Raw genomic sequence first — 19,807 nt, 5'->3', positions numbered from 1 at the left:
TTTTTCATAGAGCTATATAAGATGTGTGAAATAAGTCTTGAATGGTTATGATGTAGGCCTTTCATAATCACACAACCTGCTTTAGGGAAATGATGATCACTGGTACATTTGCCGTATAGAATCTAAGACATGGTGGTGATGTCTAGATGTTTTCTGATCTGATCAGTAAATTGGTTGTCTTAATATGAAAGGATGGGTGGATAAAATTGCAGACAGACAGATAAGCAGGCAGACAAATCGTTTTGAAAATAAGCTAACAAGCTGACATTGCCCTTTTCTCCCCTAGTCGGGCCTTACCCCAATCCATGTTGCTGCCTTCATGGGGCATGTAAATATCGTGTCACAATTAATGCATCATGGAGCCTCACCAAACACCACTAACGTGGTAAGTATCCTTTGAACAAAGTTAGGTCCAATGGTGAGTATTTTTGAAACTGGAAAAGATTACTCTCAATCAACTTATTTTCTGTTGTAAGTAAATTAATTACTATTTAACTTGACTATTTAAAAGGACAGAATTTTGAGAATACCTGTGGTTTCCTTTACTTCAAAGGCAAGATCCATTCAGTCACTAACTGGTCACAAATTGCTAAAACTTAGGGGCTGTGTCGGAGAAGGCAATGGCACCCCACTCCAGTACTCTTGCCTGGAAAATCCCAGGGACGGGGGAGCCTGGTGGGCTGCCGTCTATGGGGTCGCACAGAGTCGGAGACGACCGAAGCGACTTAGCAACAGTAGCAGCAGGGGCTGTGTAGCTTACTACTGAATATTATACTTCAAAAAATAAAATTTTCTGGAAAGGGAGAGTTTTCTTTTTCAATAGAAGCATTAAGAAGTGTTCCATGCATTGACGGACCTAAAGATTATCATACTAAGCAAAGTAAATCAGGAAGAGAAAGACAAACACCATATGACGTCACTTATACGTGCAATCTAAAATGGGACACAAGTGAACCTGTCTGTGAAGCAGAAACAGACTCACAGACACAGAGAGCAGACTCGCTGCCAAGGGAGCAGGGTTGGGACGGAAGGCTGGTGAGTTTGGCATTAGCAAATAAAAGCTGATTCTATAAAATGGATAAACAAGGTCATACATACAGTTCAGGGAATTATATTCAATATCCTGTGATAAACCATAATGAAAAGAATATGAAAAAGAATATATATATATATGTGTGTGTGTATAACGGAGTCATACTTGGCCATACAGCAGAAATTAACGCAACATTGTCAATCGACCATACTCCAGTAAAATTAAAACAGATAAGAAGTACTGCATGCTGAGAAAGTAGTTCCAACACTCTCCTTATTGTGATTTCAAGTAACTTCGAAGTAATTTCTCTTTCGTGTGCTTGATATTGTGTCACAAACCCATGGGACATAGTAAATGTCAAAGGAGTAGCTTATCACTCTCAATCTGCATGTGGCTCTTGACCTTGTTTCATAGGCTTTTAACTTTAACATCCTAATAATATGGGCACCCCAGACACAAGCATAAGGACGTTAGTTGGATTCATGGGCACTAAAGAAATAAAATGAAACAAACAGCATGCCGGCACAGAAAGGGTGAACCCTAAGACGCTGTGCCTGTACCCCGAGGGCAGACGTCCTGTGAGGCTCTGTGTCTTCCAGCAGCTGGGCTCGGCACATCCACAAGATAGAAACGGACCAGATCTCAGCTGAATGCAATCTTCCCTGGTACTCATGCCAGGGAGAGAGGGTTTTCCTTTACAAAGAGAACACTGGGTAACATGGTCAGCTCCATCCTCACAACCTTTCCAGTAATAACAGCAGCAAGTTCCATGTGAACCGTATCTCTGCATAGCCTTTCATGGAGATGAATATCCTACAAAGCAAAGCAAAATTTGTAAAAGTAATTTAAAGGTGGGCATCACTTCTGTGTGGAAGAGTATATTTGATTTTAACATTTTTAACATTTTGATCCATGTGTGTTTTCTGTGTTGTTTCATTTTAAAAAATGAGATCATCTGAATTAAAGTCTACTTGGTGAAAAGCAGCAGAAGTGGGGGAAGTCCAGTGACAAAGAAAATAACCCCTTGGGATAATGCTCAAAGAACAGGATAAGGACCTGCTGAGATAAAGCAGGGAATGCAAACCAAGGACACGTCGAATCTGGCCTTGGGTTTATTTTGTGCTTATGCAGCGCTTTTTGTTTTGTTTTGAACTCTGATTTTTGCCCAACACTCAAGAAATGTACACAGATATCCCAGACTGCTACTATTTTTGAAAAATAGAAAGGTGTGGCATGATACAACTCGCATCCCAAAGATTTACTGCCACAGTCTGCCCATGCCAGGTAGGGGTGCCTCCCTCCAAGAGCACTCTCCACCTGCCCTCTTTACTCGTCTACTCTCTTGCTTGGTCCTGTGGCAACTGCCTTTGAACCCAGCATTGTAGATTATTAAGCTTCCAGTCCTGCTGTGTTCCGTGGACTTCACGCTGAAGTTTTCCATCATGGGCCAGGCTCCTGGGCAATTCTTGTGCATTTCATTTCCCTTCTTCCCTATTTTCAGGAAGGAAGTGCTTGGGACTACTTTTTATTTAAACAAAAACCTCCATCACAAACTTTATGTAAAGAAAATATGCCAGTCTTTAGAGCTGTCTTTAACTCACTTTGGCTCCTGTTCCCCAGAGAGGAGAGACAGCCCTGCACATGGCAGCTCGGTCCGGTCAGGCTGAAGTCGTGCGGTATCTGGTACAAGACGGAGCTCAGGTAGAAGCTAAAGCTAAGGTATGTGCCGTGTGTGCTTCGTTTGCTACCAAGAGAAGAAATGATTTTAAGAAAACCTTTAAACATACGCATGCTCTCTTCCAGGATCACTCTTCTAGAGTAATGACCACCACCAATGACAATAGTCTCTACCTCAGGGATATTGAAAACATCCCTTCGCTGCCCATGTCTACTCAATTATTTAACAAAATGAAATAGAACAAGAGCTTTGCGCCAGAAAGAACTCTGTGTCCTTGGCACGTTGCTCATCCCTAACAACTTAGAAACCAAGCCTAGAATTGGCCCAGAGTTGTTTGCACTCTGTGAAGACAGGCTCATGCACAAAGTTTCTAGCACAGACATAGTTTGGAAGCACAACTGAGTTCTTTTGGTTGACTTAGATGTCAGCTGTCACAACCACAAAAGGGAAAGGGGAGTTTTAACTTTTTCTCCAGGGCTTCCCTGGTGGCTCAGTGGTAAAGAATCCACTTGCCAATGCAGGAGATTCAGGTTTGATCCTTAGGTCGGGAAGATCCCTTGGAGAGGGAAATGGCAACCCACTCCAGTATTCTTGCCTGGGAAATCCCATGGACACAGGAGCCTGGTGGGCTACAGTCCATGGGGTTGCTAAGAGTTGGACATGACTTAGCAATTAAACGGCAGCAGCAGCAACCTTTTCTCCACGAGTTGTTAAACCCAAAACTCTGAGACTTGGTCAGAGTTGTTCACAAAACAGAGTATAGAAGAATGTCAGGATTGAGTTTGAATGCGTCATTCTCTGCCTGGCATTTACCCACTAGAAGAAACTTGCTGTCACTGTCTGGCTGCGTAGTTGGTCCGATGATCAAATGGCAATTTTGGTCAGGAATCATAGATACATAAATACCTAAGGCATTTAATTTGAGCCCTTCAATATACAAATGTACATTTCTTTGTCATTTATGTATATATTTTGCAGTTTCTAGTTTAGGGTTAAATGAAGAGGAAACTGAAGCATTTGTGAAGCAGTCTGAGCATAGAACATTTCTCGACTTTTAACATTTTCCTCCAGTTTATCCAGTTCTCTTGCATGCATGCAAGCTAAGTTGCTTCAGTCATGTCCAACTCTTTGCAACCCTATGGACTGTAGCCTGCTAGGCTCCTCTGTCCATGGGATTCTCCAGGCAAGAATACTGGAGTGGGTTGCCGTGCCTTCTTCTAGGGGATCTCCCCAACCCAGGGATCCAACCCGTGTCTCTTTCATCTCCTGCATTGGCAGGTGTGTTTCTTTACCACCACTTCCCTGGTGGCTCAGGTGATAAAAGCATCTGCTTGCAATGCGGGAGACACGGGTTCGATCCCTGGGTTGGGAAGATCCCCTGGAGAAGGAAATGGCAACCCACTCCAGTTCTCTTGCTCGGAAAATTCCATGGATGGAGGAGTCTCATAGACTATAGTTCATGGGGTCGCAAAGAGTCAGACAAGACTGAGCGACTTCATTTTCACTTTCACTTTCTTTACCACTAGTGCCACCTGGGAAGCCCATTCAGCTTTCCTACGCATATCTAATTTGACCATAATTGGTATTTATCAACTTCTACCAAGGCTCTCCAAGGCTTTTACCTTAGTATTCTTAGAGGAAAATAAAGCCTTTCTTCTCATACTTATATTTTACCTGTTAAGTGTTATGTTGTTTATAATTTACATATTTTTATATATTTATAAAATATATTTTCATATTTAAAAATATATTTATAAAAATATAAAAATAGTTATATTTAACTATATAAATATATAGTTAAAGTAATTAATACAAATAGAGTACAAACTGGTATAAACATACTAGTGTAGGAACAAAGACATCTAGGTCTTTGCAAACATGCAGTCCACATGTGGGTACAAAGACAGTGATGTTCTAGGCAGCAGACCTTAACCTCGAGTGTCCAGTGTACTGTGGTGCCAGTTGGTAGATTTTACAGAGGACCTAGAAGCAAAGCTTAGCAAACTTTATGTAAAGCATCTAATCGTAAATATTTTAGGCTTCTCAGTATACAGTCTGTGTCACGGCCTCTCACCTCTGTTGTTACAGAACAAAAGCAGTGGTAGACAGTACATAATTTAATACATCAGCAGATGGACAGGACTGTGTTTCAATAAAGCTTTATTTATAAACACAAGTGGCAGCTGAATTTGGCCCCTAGATTTTACTGTTCTGACCCCTGATCTAAAGGATGTTGGTTAATCTGCTAAATCACTTAAGTGGAATGGTTAAGAGAGGCTGTATGTTCACTAGTATGTTTGTATCAGTTTGTACTATATTTGTATTAGTTACTTTAACTATATATTTATATAGTTAAAATATAACTATTTTTATAAATATATTTTTAAATATGAAAATATATTTTATAAATATATTTTCTCTACCATTACAAGAAACCTCACATTTTTGAGTGTTGTTACATATGAAGCATGTCATCTAGGAAATGGTTTAACCCACAAACTGATATTGACCATAAGATTTTTAAAGAGACAGTATGCATCAGCCAGACTGCCTGGGTTTGAATCTTTGTCCATCATTTACTAGCCAGGTAACACTGGGCAAGTTAACATTTCTGTGCCCCATTCCCTTCTCTAGTTGCCTGACATACAGAATGGGAACAATGACAGTTGTAATTGATAGAGTAGCTGTGATGATAAGTGAATTAATGCAAGTGGAGTACCTAGTGCAGAACCTGGGGCATGCACATGCTCAGTTGATGCTTAACGGTGGTCATGGCAATAGTAGAGTTAGATGAGAGTTCTTGTTTTAGCAATTATCTCTTTCTGTTTTCAGTGTTTCTCTTCTTCCTTGTGGCATCTCCACTAACTTCTCACGCTTCCTACTGGTTACATAGACCCTCTTGCTTTGACCCTGACCCTCCTTTTACTTACCTTTGCAAAGCAGTGTGCTGTGCGCCAGCCCCAGCTGTCTACTTGCCCTACCTAAAGTATTGGCCCGGACTTGTTCACATTCTAGTAGGGGATTTCTCTCCAGAGAGCATCTCTGAGCAAACTAGGAAAAGATGTACCTCCAATGTGAGGCTAAGGCCCTCAGGGTGCAGGACTTATGAGTACCTCATGTCCTGGGGTGAACTGTAATAGGGGGCCCTCCATTCCAGGCAGATGCAGCTTATGCCAGGATGACAACTCGGCAAGCGGAGGAAAAAATGGTTATCAGCCCTCATCAGACCTCTTAGCTGGGAGCCTTCCTCAACCATCCTGTATTGCCCCCATCTCCCCACTTTTGATAGTGGGAAGGCAGCACCAATGGAATAATTCATTCTATGTGACTACATGATAACTGGTGGAGGTTATCCCTCCCAGGTATTTCAGTTTTCCCAGGATACATTCCCTTATGTCTCCTCTCCCACCAAAAAAGAATCATTAGAGGTGAAAAAAATTGATAAAGTATAGCAGGGATGAGTGAGTGGGGATAATTTCTTAAAAGAAATGCCCTTCACAATTCTCATTCTAATAGGTTACTCAAAGGGTATTTAAGGTGCTTAAATTCACCATCACCACCTTTCTAAAACTTAAAGATAGATGAGGTTCTTTTTAGTATTGTGTCAAAGAGTTGAATGCAGCCTCTCATACCGAGCAGTGAAGTTTTGCTGTATTTTTCATGACCATTGTTTTCTCAGTTCATCAGACCTGCATTCTTACCTTGCCCTTAGGATGACCAAACCCCTCTCCACATTTCTGCCCGACTGGGGAAAGCGGATATAGTACAGCAGTTGTTGCAGCAAGGAGCCTCTCCAAATGCAGCGACAACTTCGGGGTACACCCCGCTGCACCTTGCAGCGCGAGAGGGACACGAGGACGTCGCAGCTTTCCTTTTGGATCATGGCGCATCTTTAGCTATAACAACAAAGGTATGCAAGTCAGTCTTAGAATCCCGCTGTGTCCCCCAGATACCTTCTCTTTACAGTTTCCTGCACAGTAATAGGTAGAAAAGCTGTACAACAGCATATATACTTGGATCCCGGGATTAACGTGACCAGCAAAGCCCTGGGGTGGGGCGGGTGGCTAGTTGTGTGTATATACCTTACATTTTATTATCTTCTGATGAAACCTTATGATGTCCACAGTCAGATATTTCTTGCAAATTATTTGATAGATTTAAATGGTGGTTTAAAAACACAGCTGCAGGTTTCTCTTGCTGAGGCCAGGTAGACAAACCACATTAGCCAAGCCAGTTGGTTAATGGCTTCTATAATACTTTCAAAGCAGGAGGTAGATTTTTCTTGGTTTGCTGTTATTGCTGCTTTGTTGTTGTTGCTGTCCTTTCTGATTTATGGTTTTTTTAAATCTCAACTCTGATGCCTTGCAGTAATAACCGCCCCCCACACACACACAGTTGCTTTATAAGTGCAGAATGCAAAATTTAGAGTTTTTCTTTGATCCTATGGAAACCTAGCAATGTGATAGCAAGATGACCTGGCCCATGGCATGTCTCAGAAAGCTAGAAATTGGTGTTATACTCTCTTATTGGAAGGCAGAGAAGAAGCATTAATGTGTGATCAATGCTGAAGATAATTACAGTATTTACGAAAACTTGGGAAATTATCTGAACAAACTATGACTTCTTCAAAATTCACCCCCTGTGATTCTTTAGACTCTTCAGTAGAGATGAAAGTTCCTGGATCTTACTTAACATGTGAAAAAAAAAGAGTAATGAGTGATGACATTTTGAGTGCTCCAGCTCTTCCACCATGCCAGCTGCCCCTGTCTCTGAATGGCTATAGTCCCATGAGGTCAAATATGTTGCTCACCCTCTAGTCCCTGCCTTGTGCTTGGAGCCCTAGTGGTGCATGGTGACTAACTGGCTGATACTCAGATCCTTGTAGGAACTGCAAGTAAGGGAGAGGAGCTACTCACCTCTCGGCATCCAACTCACATATTTATTGGGATAGAACCATGTGTTATGATTCAGTTCACCTGCAGTAGCTGAGGTGTGAGAACCTCTGACTCCTACATGCAAGGACCGGGTCATATCTTCAGACATGTATTAATATATACATGCAGAAATAGAGAAAAAGGCGAAGAGAGGCTCTCTTCTGGTGATGTGAGATTATGGGAGGTTCAGACTTGCCCTGGATTTTTCCAAACCCTCCAAATCCAAACTGGGCTTGGACCCTGCAACCTATTCTTCCCACAAGGTGAAATCCCCAAATGGCCCTTGAATAAGCCCCAGCTCCATCTTTCCAAATTCATCCGTGTCAGATACCTGAGGAGTGCCAAGATTAGTATCTCGTTGTGGCTGAGCCAGCAGAGAGAGAAAGATTAAATATCCTGCTCATCTTCGTTGAAAAGGAGACTGTCTCACTGTTGTCTACCAGTCTTGATCCTTAAATGTAGGCTGCACTGATCTTCACTGTTAGAATAATGCATCCGTTCCAGAAGAGTGATGCCTTTGTATCACTTCTATTGTTACTGTTTTTATGTTTCTCTTATGCTTATGTTATTATTTTTATGGTACTCTTTTCAGAAAGGATTTACTCCCCTTCATGTGGCAGCAAAATATGGGAAGCTTGAAGTAGCCAATCTCCTGCTGCAGAAAAGTGCATCTCCAGATGCTGCTGGGAAGGTATGAGGTCATCGGCCAGCATCTGACAGGCCACTCCCATGATAACCACACAAGCGCTTGCTAATATTCACTGACAGCCACCTAAATGGTTAACTAATCCACATTTAAGCCTCATAGGATGAAGATCACTTCAGAAATAGGAGGTCCAAGTATTGTTGAAACTGGAATGTAAATTACACCTTGTGCTGTATCCAATCTAATCCCGTCTCCTAAGTCTAGGCCTCTGACGTTAAGTCATTTGACACTTGTTGTTGTTTCTGCACGTGTTTTCAGAGCGGGCTAACGCCACTGCATGTAGCTGCACATTATGATAATCAGAAAGTGGCTCTTCTGCTTCTGGACCAAGGAGCCTCACCCCACGCGGCTGCAAAGGTACCTGTCATTCAACAGCATGAGGAGACTGATGAAGTGTCCTCCAGTCTCTCTATGTATATTTACTTCGGCTTCATGTGGAGCACCCCCCTGGTTGAGGCACCACTTAACGATCATGGAAATATAAGCGGCCTTAGGAAATCTGTGCCTTCAGCTATTTACTCAACTTATGTGGTAGATGCTCAATAAATATTTACTTGTCCACTGTTATTTCTTGGAAATCTAGGACATTCTAGAGCTTGGGGAAAATTCAGGAAAAAAAAGTTGAAGTCCTCTTTAGCCAGATTAAAAACATAAATGCAGCTTGAGGGAGTAAGACAGTTCTCATTTGTCAAAGTTATAAAATATGTGTTAAATTTTCTGGCTGTTAAACATTGCCTTTGAGTGGTTTATGTGTGTTTAATAAGTTGGGAGGTTTTGCTTATGTGTTGTTATTACTGCTAAGGAGAATCTTTATTCTTTTTTCAATTGATTTTATTGAAATATAGTTGATTTACAATGTTGTGTTAATTTCTGCTGTGCAGCAAAGTGATTCAGTTATATAGATGTATACATTCTTTCTCATATTCTTTTCCATTATAGTTCATCACAGGATATTGAATATAGAACCCTATGCTATGCAGTTAGAGAATCTTTATTCTTAGCATTAGGTCATTTTTTACCAGTAGACAACAGAGATTTCTCATAAAAGAGATACTTAGAGTGAATGGCTTTCTTCTGACTCTGGTATTCTAATTTGAGAGGCAAATCATAAAGAGTTTGTTTAAAGATAGGTTAATATAGTTTGAGGACAGGAGGAGAAGGGGATGACAGAGGATGAGATGGTTGGATGGCATCACCGACTCAATGGACAAGAGTTTGAGTGAACTCCGGGAGTTGTTGATGGACAGGAAGGCCTGGAGTGCTGCGGTTCACGGGGTCGCAAAGAGTCGGACACGACTGAGCGACTGAACTCAACTCAATATAGTTGTTGTTGTTCCGTTGCTCAGTCATGTCCTACTCTTTGCGACCCCATGGGCTGCAGCACGCCAGGCTTCGCTGTCCTTCACCATCTCCCAGAGCTTGCTCAAACTCAGGTCCATTGAGTTGGAGATGCCGTCCAAATGTCTTGTCCTCTGTCGTCCCCTTCTCCTCCTGCCTTCAATCTTTCCCAGCATCAGGGTCTTTTCTAATGAGTCAGTTCTTCGCATTGGATGGCCAAAGTACTACAGCTTTGGCTTCAGCATCAGTCCTTCCAATGAATATTCAGGACTCATCTCCTTTAGGATTGACTGGTTTGACCTCCTTGCAGTCCAAGGGACTCTCAAAAGTCTTCTCCAACACCACACAGTTCAAAAGCATCAATTCTTTGGTGCTCAGGCTTCTTTATGGTCCAACTCTCACATCCGTACATGACCACTGGAAAAAACGTAACTTTGACTATATGGCTCTTTGTTGGCAAAGAGGTGTCTCTGCTTTTTAGTATGCTGTCTGTGTTTGTCATAGCTTTTCTTCCAAGGAGCAAAGATCTTTTCATTTCACTGTTGCTGAGCAGATGGCTATGATCAGAGAACACTAGAATGATATGGACCACAATTTTAAAGCTGTTTCATTCTTTTCCTAAATACTGTTGGTTGAAGGAATGTTTAGCATCCTTCAGGCTTTTTATATTTGTTATACTCTTCTATTTGGGGGCAGCTATAGTGTTCTCCTTTAAACTGAGTGTCTAGATCACATCTCTTGTGCACACAAATCAAAGAACTTGAGCTGTTATAGATTACTTTGGATACTTTCAGAGAGAAAGTATTCATGTATTTTCTCCATTTCTCCAAATGCAATCTTTGGCATGTATTTCTCTTCAGAACTTCTTTTCCTGTAATTCTCAGTCACCTCTTGCCCCATCCTCTTCAGAATTGTACCCAGTGAACTCTACAATTCAAAATCAAGCCCCCAAACTTCTTTTCATTTGAGTGGCTTTTTCCCATAATTTCTAACTCTGATGTTCTATCATAAAGCCATGAAAAGCAGCATTATTCACAGTAGCCAAAAGGTAGAAGCATCCAAGTCTCCATGGTAGGATAAAATGTATATACATGCAATGGAATGTTATTCAGTGTTAAGAAGGAAGGGACTTCTGACACATGCTGCAACATGAATGAACCTCAGAGATACTGTTGTTGTTTAGCCACTAAGTCATGCCTGACTCTTTGTAACCCCATGGACTGTAGACCACCAGGCTCCTCTGCCCATGGTATTTCCTAGGTAAGAATACCAGAGTGGGTTGCCATTTCCTCCTCTAGGGTATCTTCCCGACCCAGGGATCGAACCTACATCTCCTGCATTGGCAGGCGGATTCTTTACTGGTGGGCCCACAGGGAAGCCTCAGAGATATGCTGAGTGAAATAAGCCAGACACAGCAAAGGACAAACACTATGATTTCATGTAAAAATGGAAAGTAGAATGCTGGTTGCCAGGGGCTGAGTAGAGGGAGGACTGGGGAGTTAGTGTTTAGTGGGTGGAGTTTCAGTTTAGAGATGGATAGTGAATGGAGAACAATATGAATGTACTTAATGCCATTGACTACACGCTTGAAAATGGTTACAATGGTAAGTGTTATGTAATGTATATTTTACCACAATTTTTAAAACAAGAAAAATTTACAATGAAATTTGATAGCTATCTATTTCACTTGTTTATTTCTATAAGTTTTTGAACCTGGACCATTTTTCTTTTAAATACTCTCAGGTTTGTGGTAGGCAACCAGTAAATAATTAATAAGTGAGCTATTCATTCCCCACATGAGAGCAATAATCTTGTCACAACTAGTGCTAAGCAGTTTAGAATTGAAAGAAGGCATAAGTAATAACTAAAGCAAAATGAGTCCCATCCATCTTTCCATCCACAAGTAACTCTTAAACAGGTCAATAGTTGATATATTTCATTTCCAGTTGATTTCCAGCTTTGTGTTTGTCCAACAAGACTTCTTGTTTCCCTATCTGCACAATATCTTTAACAAAGAGTAGAAAAGCAGTTCTTTAATTCCTTCTAACAGCCCTTTCGGAGAAGGCAATGCCACCCAACTCCAGTACTCTTGCCTGGAAAATCCCATGGGCAGAGGAGCCTGGTGGACTGCAGTCCATGGGGTCGCTAAGAGTCAGACACGACTGAACGATTTCACTTTTACTTTTCACTTTTATGCATTGGAGAAGGAAATGGCAACCCACTCCAGCGTTCTTGCCTGGAAAATCCCAGGGACAGGGGAGCCTGGTGGCTGCTGTCTATGGGGTCACACAGAGTCGGACACGACTGAAGCGACTTAGCAGAAGCAGGAACAGCAACAGCTCTTTAGCCTTAGGCATATCTTTTATAGCCAGCTGAGCACAGGCTTTCCCAACAGGACATTCATTCTCTTTCCCATAGCTGTGACAGCCTCTGAAATGCCATCTCTTTTGCTTGTCCAACCATCCCTACTTTCTGAGACAGTGATCCTGTTCTGAAGGTTTTTCTAGACTTTGATCCTGAGTAAAAGCCAGTTCTATCAGTTAGGATTTGGTTCACTTGCTAGAAAAAAAGACCTAGCTACAGTGGTTTAAACTCATGAGGTTCTATTTTTCTTTTGTCATATACAATCTGCTGCTGCTGCTGTCGCTTCAGTCGTGTCCGACTCCGTGCGACCCCATAGACGGCAGCCCACCAGGCTCCTCCATCCCTGGGATTCTCCAGGCAAATCTGGAGGGAGGCAATTATTGATGCTAGTTCAGAGTTTTCAGAGGGTTGAAGATTCTTCAATTTGATTCTTTTTTTTGGTCTGTCTTCCAGATATTGTCACTCATGCTGCCAGGTCCCCTTTTCAAGCAAAAGGCAGTAAAGACAGATAACAGGGCATTCTCAGCAGCTCCACATTTCTCCTTACATTTCATTGGCTACTTCTTTCTGCAAGGGAAGCTGGGAAATGTAGTTTTCAGCTGGATACACAGCAAAGGTTATTTTATTAAGGAAGGAGGGAGAATGGATATAGGGGAGGTAAATAGCCTCCATTAGGGAGGCTGCAGCATTTCTAAATTTAAGCACTGCTGAGGAGGGAGGGACAAAAACTCAACAGAGCCAGTCATGCAGATGTATATGACCGTGGTGACTTCCATGAAACTTCCACAGTTTACATCCGCATTCCACAGTTGGTTTTCAGAGAATATGATGTGTTCTTTTTGCCCTTTCTTTTGTAGAATTACTGACATATTTTCTTAGTCATACATGTCCTAGAAATACAATGTGACTTTAGGTAATGGAGGACAAAGGGGGTGGCTGAAAAACTAGATTGGTTCCTCTAATCCATTTTATCCAGATCTATTCCCTGAGGCAGGACATTGTGCTGGAAAGAGGATTGGCTTGAGTTCAGGTGTAACCTGGACACAGATTGTGGAAGGTCTGGTGAGCTGTAACTTACTATTGGTGAGATTTCTCTTTCATAAAATGTGCAGTATAACTACTGACATGGATCAGAAGAGGCTGTGAAAATTTGGGGGGAATATATAAAGTATAGTGCTAAACCCACTCTAGTACTCATGCCTGGAAAATCCTCATGGACAGAGGAGCGTGGACAGAGTCCATGGGGTCGCAAAGAGTCCATCATGACTGAAGTGACTGAGCAGCAGCAGCAGCAGCAGTGCTAAATATGTTACTTCGCTTATAATTTATATTTACATTTGCTCTTGTTTTTATCTTGAAATGCAAAAGGATACATGGCATGCACTTTGTCCTCTGCATCAAGAAGGAAAAAGTAGTAAGATTATTCCTTAGTTCAACCTCCCACTGTTTTATATCTCTTCTGATAAATGTATTTGTCTCCTTTAGTATGACAAATAAGAATCCTTTGTTTCTAGAAATTAGAAAGAGCTTAAGGAATTTAGAAATTTTTATTATAGATCCCAAGATTAATTACTTGTTTATCATTTGAAATATTTCTTAAGTCTTTCTGAGATGAACTGTCCATTCTAAAATAATACCCTGAATTATTTTTCCCTTGCTTTATACTTTTGTTTGTATCTCCGATAAGGAGCTCAGGATAAACCCCTCAGTAATAATGAATAACTTGTCTAGAATTGGTGTATATTACAGAGACACCAGAGCCTCTGTTTTATTGAAGAGCGTATGATTTTCTTTTTTTTTTTTTTTTTGGTAGAGTTAAAAGTAATCAAGAGGATTGTCACAATCGCCAGTAGAGGTGAAGCTGAACTAGAAGGTTATGTCAGTAGCAAAAGCAAAAAGAGATAAGATGCATGGTTGGAAGCTGGACTCTGACTTTATCTGTGCTTACCACTCTAGTTAGCTAGTGTTAGAGTCTTGACTAATCAAGTTTCCTAGCACTGCTTTGTGAATCTTCCCTTTTCTTCAGGGATGGGGAGGGTAGTAAAACAGCTCACCCTTGTAGAGTTGGGCTCTGTCCAGAGCTCTGCGTTTGGCTCTGAAGACGATCTCTTTAGGGTGTGTCTGAGCAGAGGGCCAAATGCTTCTCAGGTCAGCTGGGGTTTCCAGATGGCAACAGATCAAAACTAAAAATAGGGATATAAGATCTTCTACCCTGACCCATCCATCCCACTTGGCAGAGGGTGGTTTCAGAAGAGTCTGGAAGTGGCATTTCCACTTCCCGGTTGATATCAGTTGATAACCAACAGCCTAAATCTTCTGCAGTTGATTATTGACAGAATGTTTGTCAAGTGAAAAATGCTATCACACTAGAAGAAACCAATGACATAAATATGAGGGTTAATTGTAGTAGACTAGCCGACCCGTGATCCAGCAGCTCCCACTGCCCTCTTGAGTTGTTTCTGAACCGTCCGTGTGGCTTGGAAAGATTGTGACTGATCTGTGGGCCAGATTTGGATCATATTCTCAAATAGAAATTCTCTTTGTATTGTATAAGTTCCAATTATTCTTTTTTCTTTTTCTGTTTTCTTTCTCTAAATCCTCTTTTCTATATAAAAAAAAAAAAATTCTAATTTTTCATTGGCATGTTTTATATAATCAGATTCGGGCCTGTGTCAAAATGTAATCTGTTTCACTTCAATGACTGAGAGGCAGGAGCATTCCATAAGGCTGAGGACCGTTCTTTATTAGGACAGAGGACTCTGAGGGCTGTTGAGGTAGCTTATGAACAATTTGGTAAAGGAATTTTGGTTCCTTCCACCTCTGAGCATCAGGGATCAACCAAGCGAAGGAGGCTGCACTGGAGATACAAAGACAAGTTTGGAACAACACTTGCTCTCAACAAATTTGCCTTTTAGTAGAAGGAGACAGATGCATGAGGAAGAGTACCACTAAATATATCCAGGATTTAGACTGGAGTCAGTCAAGTGGGGGGCAGGTATAAGAGGTGAAGGGGAGGTAAAACACTTTATGGGGGTGTGACCCTTGAGCTGAACCTTCAACTGAAAGATGTTAGCCCCTGGGGCATGTTGTGTTGGAGAAAAGAATCCTTTATAGGGTAAAGCAAGACAGAACCAAGAGCCATATGTTGTTTTGGGGACCTAAACATCTGAAGCATGATGGAAACTGGAGTTTCATAAAGGAGGCCATCAGAGGGGCAAATGAGAGTAGACTACAGTATCTTGTCTACTCTAAAAATAAAAAATTTCAACATGTAAGCAATAGACTACTGAAGGGATTTTAAAGGTAGGATGATGGCCCCTGCTACAGGGGCACCATTTGTTTTCTAGTTGGGTTTTTCTGTCATTGATACATAAGGCAAATAATTATTGAGCACCTACATGCTGCCCATGCGAGGGATTGCCATCTCCCATTTATAAAAGCACTGGTTCTCTGACTCTTGAACTAAACTGTCTGTAGAATGTTTTCCCTATTTAGATATGCGGGCGACACGAGGGAACTACATTAATAACACTTCTTGATTTCTGTGTTGGCTTACTCGATCATGATTTTTTAAACAATCAAAGAAAATCATTAGAAAGGGAAAATTTGAAAATGCAGTGCACACATTTTTATCTCGTGATTGGACATGTGACCAAGTGATTTGTGTTGACAGAATGGTTATACACCACTGCACATCGCTGCCAAAAAGAACCAGATGGACATAGCGACGACTCTGCTGGAATATGGTGCTGATGCAAATGCAGTTACCCGGCAAGGAATTGCTTCTGTCCATCTTGCAGCTCAGGAAGGACATGTGGACATGGTGTCACTGCTCCTCAGCAGAAATGCTAATGTGAACTTGAGCAATAAGGTAACCTTTTTTTTTTTTCTCTGCAAAGCATACCATGCAATGAAACCTCACCTCCAGAAAGATCACTAAGAAATCATGAAAAATTCAAGTCAAGTAGAATGTGGAAAGTGTAGTATGCACAAAGATATTTACCAAAATGTTATTTATCATAGAAAAACTTGAAAAAAATGTCTTTAAACAATAAGAGAATGCTGTCAGTAATTGCAAAGTCATATAGGTGAGCATACATGCTATAGCCATAAAAAATGAGGTCCATAAAATTTTTCTAATAATGTGAAGTTTTGTTATAATGTTAAATCAAAGGGCAACATTCTGACCTCACCAGAATACAGTAAATAAGAAGCGATAAGCTGTAAATTACAAGTTGTAAGGTGAAACATTTGAGGGGTACCTACTCCTTGCTTGTCCTAGTTTTAAGTCTTAGGTTACAAAAAGAAATTAGGAGCAGGTCTGCCTTCAGAAAGTTCATTTTAGTAACAGAAATTTAGAGTAGCTCTTTTATTCAGTAGATCGAAAAGTTGGTCTTTGTAGGTAAATTGGCAGTTCCAGGCAACCCTTTAAGTCTCTGTTCCTCAAAGTCTTTAGATTTCCCACCCTTGCATTTGACTCTCCTTGGTTAGTAAAAAGGTTTGTGAAAAGTCCAGCCCACAGTTAGCAGGAATGAGGTTACAGCCTCTCACTGTGTTATCAGAGAATTTGGTTATGTTGACCTGCTTATTAATACCTGAGTCTGAGATTTACCCAGAATTCCAGACTCATGTTCCTAAGTCTTCAGATAGAACAGAAATCTGCAAGAGTTTCCTCAAATACCCGATAATCCAAACTCCCTGACATTTAGCTTCTCCTCTACAGGATGGTGACGTCACAGCTGTGACATTTCTCAGCCATAGCTCAGATATTGGAGGAGAGTTTCAACATAACAGTAGTTTTATGGCAATGAGTTATAAGGAGTTTTAATATTTTACTATATGTGGCCTATACTTTGTAATCGTGGAGGCTTTAAATCTCCTGGGTATGAATCCTAAATCTGACTTCTGCTTGATGTATAACTTGATTGGACAAGTCATGTGACGTCTCCGAGCCTTAGTTCTGTCCTCTAATAAACATGTCCACAATATTTACTTCCTAGAAATGTCATGAAGGTGAACTGAGATAACATTTAGTACCTTCTTCTAAGTAGAAAAAGAATAATTGTCTTAATTTTAGACTTTTTACAGTTTGGGGGAAAGGTTACACACTAATCTTAATCACCAAGGCGATTTAACAAATTCTATAAATGAAAAGACATACATAAGTAAATGGAAACCTTTTCTCACTTTTCGTATCTTAAAAATACTTCGTGATCATTGCAGAACAAACACAATTTTCTTTTTTTTTTTTTTCTCCTGGTTTACTGATTTTCTTTTCTTATATCTTTCTTTTCAAACCTTTCTTTTGGGATGTGTGTCCTAGCATTAATGGGAATCACAAAGCAATTTCAAATAGTCATTATAATCAGTGTTGGTTTGAGCTGTTGAATTTCTAAGGTTCATCTACTAATGTACAAACCAGATTTATAATAGTCTGTTGTAAAATTCTACTTGTCTTAGTGAGATGGAGGACCTGGTGTTCTCAGATTGAAGTGCCTTCTGGCTTCCATTAGTATATGTTTTCTTAGAAGCCCAGAATATTATCTTGTTAAGTCTCCCAGAGACAATATAGGCCTGAGCAATTAGTTAACAAGTGAACACTTTCCATAGGTTTGACACCAATGTATAGTGTAACTAACTTTTTTTCCTTTTTAAATTCCGTTAGCCAACTAGTTGTTATATATATATATATATATATAGCATTGAATTCATCTTAAAACCATTTTTATTTTTAAAAATTTAGACTGAGAATCCTTTAGAAAGAATTCCTCAGTGTCTGCTTTGGTAGACTGAACATTAGCAAGGGAATTCTCAGGACCAAAAGGCAGAGCAAACCAAGGAAAGCTGGAAGTGTCCAACCGCCTTCCTGAATAAACCCTGCCTAAGCAATATACCGCCAAGGAAAGTTTCTGGGTTTCCTTCAGCGCATGGTACTTACAGAACTTTTAAGAACCTCACAATTCCTAGAAATGGTCTAATACAAAAGTATTTATAAGTCTTTGCTTCCTTTCTCTTCATTTTCTGTATCAAGTGTAAGTTATGGTGTAAAAGTAGAGAATCAGTAGAATTCTATTACTCAAGAAGAATTCTGACAGGCTTTCCGTCTGTTTTTCTTGAGTTTCCAAGTGTTAGACATCAGTTATTGCCCCTCCACCCCGACCTCCTCATCCTACCTCCCCGTTTCACACTAGCCTTTATTTCCTTGCTAAACAATGAATAATGAGGGACTTCTCTGGCAATCCATTCGTTGAGACTTTGCTTTTCACTGCAGGGGGTCCAGGTTTGATGCCTGGTCAGGGACCTAAGATCCCACGTGCCTCATGAGGGAAAAACTAAAACATAAAACAGAAGCAATAGTGTAACAAATTCAATAAAGACTTTAAAAATGGTGCATGTCAAAAAAAATCTTTAAAAATATGAATATTAAAAGATTTAGCTTCTGTGAAAAGTTACATTGAACTAAACCCTCAATTGTTTTCAACTTATTTCTTTTCTTACTATTCACCAGCAGTTCTCAGATGTTAAGAAAAAAGAACCATGAATCTAAGTTCCTGCTGAAGTGCTACTGTTTAATTGGATTCCATTTTGCTTTTGACATTTTCCCACATGAATTTTGAAGACCACAAGTAGCTGCACTTCTTTACACAGCTAATAGACTATGAAATGAAGCTATTGCTATCCCAAGTTTATTTTATTTAAAATAAAATGTATTATTTTTAACAAATGCCATTTAAAACATGAGCTGTGGTCAAAACTGTATGAAAGATTAACAGACAACTTCTGAACTCAAATAGGGCTGTTTTAACCATCACATTAAAAAAAAATCGTGAATACAAAAATGATCTTTCTTTATTTAATTTATCCTATTTTATCAAAAGCTGTTTGCTTTTTCCTCTGACTTAATTAGAGGATGGATTAAATGCTATTATATAGATACTTTAATCCTTGGTTATACATTAAAGGTACAGCAGTTGCCTCAACAAGCCTACAGTGGTTTGAGGAAGACAGACCAGAAAAGAGTTTTAATGTGGGATTATGATGATCTCAATAGAAGTGAGCACACAGAGGGTTTGCACATAAATAGTAACAATGAGGCCCTTTTCGAGATGAGGGGAGAGGGAGACGAGCCCAGGAAAGCTAGAGGTGACTCTGTGCCAAAGGTGGAGTAGGTCATCCCCGGGGCAGCATGAACGTACTTGGGGAAACAGCAGAGAGTAGAGCACAGGCCAGAATACCTTCCCCAACCATGCTGAAAACCACTCCGCAAAGTGCTCCAGAAGCTTGAGAAAGTCTCACGCTTAGAAGGGGGGACTGTGACACTTTGACAAAATGTTATAGCTGAAAATATCTGTTGCCTCTAAAGTGGAACATGGAACATTGTTCTATGATTATGTCAGTGTTTGGGTGGTGCCAGTTTTGGCCCCAGGCTTATTTTTCTTGGATTTCAAGTGAAGGCACCACTCCTCCTTTTTCTATTTCCTCTTTATTCAGTTTGGGGGAGCTTCTTCCGAAAGTCTGTAAACAGACTCAGAAAGTCTGGAGTGAGTGACTCTTCTGAGTCCTGTTGTGTGTTTCATAGAATAGCAGCCCTTAAATAAATCGTGTCGTGTGCCCTTCCTGATGCTGCATTTGGCTCTCTCCTTTCCCCTGACAAATGGGACAGGCTGATGGTCTTGCTGCACAGATGCTGGCGGAGGAGAAAGAAGGCCTCCAGGACTTAAAACATTAACCTCTAGGACTTCCCTGGCATTCAG

General features: G+C 40.6%; 1 protein-coding gene across 4 annotated transcripts in view; it reads left to right on the top strand.

Moving 5' to 3' along the window:
- The window catches only part of ANK3 (ankyrin 3, node of Ranvier (ankyrin G)), a 381,124-nt gene that overhangs the window by 203,719 nt on the left and 157,598 nt on the right, over positions 1–19,807 (top strand). For all 4 annotated transcript variants that reach the window (XM_010839398.1, XM_010839394.1, XM_010839395.1 and 1 more), the window contains exons 12-17: positions 287–385; positions 2,654–2,752; positions 6,424–6,621; positions 8,238–8,336; positions 8,610–8,708; positions 15,727–15,924. In XM_010839398.1, the coding sequence (XP_010837700.1) occupies positions 287–385; positions 2,654–2,752; positions 6,424–6,621; positions 8,238–8,336; positions 8,610–8,708; positions 15,727–15,924 (792 nt within the window). The remainder of the gene's footprint in view (positions 1–286; positions 386–2,653; positions 2,753–6,423; positions 6,622–8,237; positions 8,337–8,609; positions 8,709–15,726; positions 15,925–19,807) is intronic.

This window comes from Bison bison, unplaced genomic scaffold, assembly GCF_000754665.1.
Source record: "Bison bison bison isolate TAMUID 2011002044 unplaced genomic scaffold, Bison_UMD1.0 scf7180017864116, whole genome shotgun sequence".
Classification (NCBI taxonomy): Eukaryota; Metazoa; Chordata; class Mammalia; order Artiodactyla; family Bovidae; genus Bison; species Bison bison.
The sequence above is the reverse complement of the archived record's forward strand: the minus strand, read 5'-3'. Positions and strand labels throughout refer to the sequence as shown.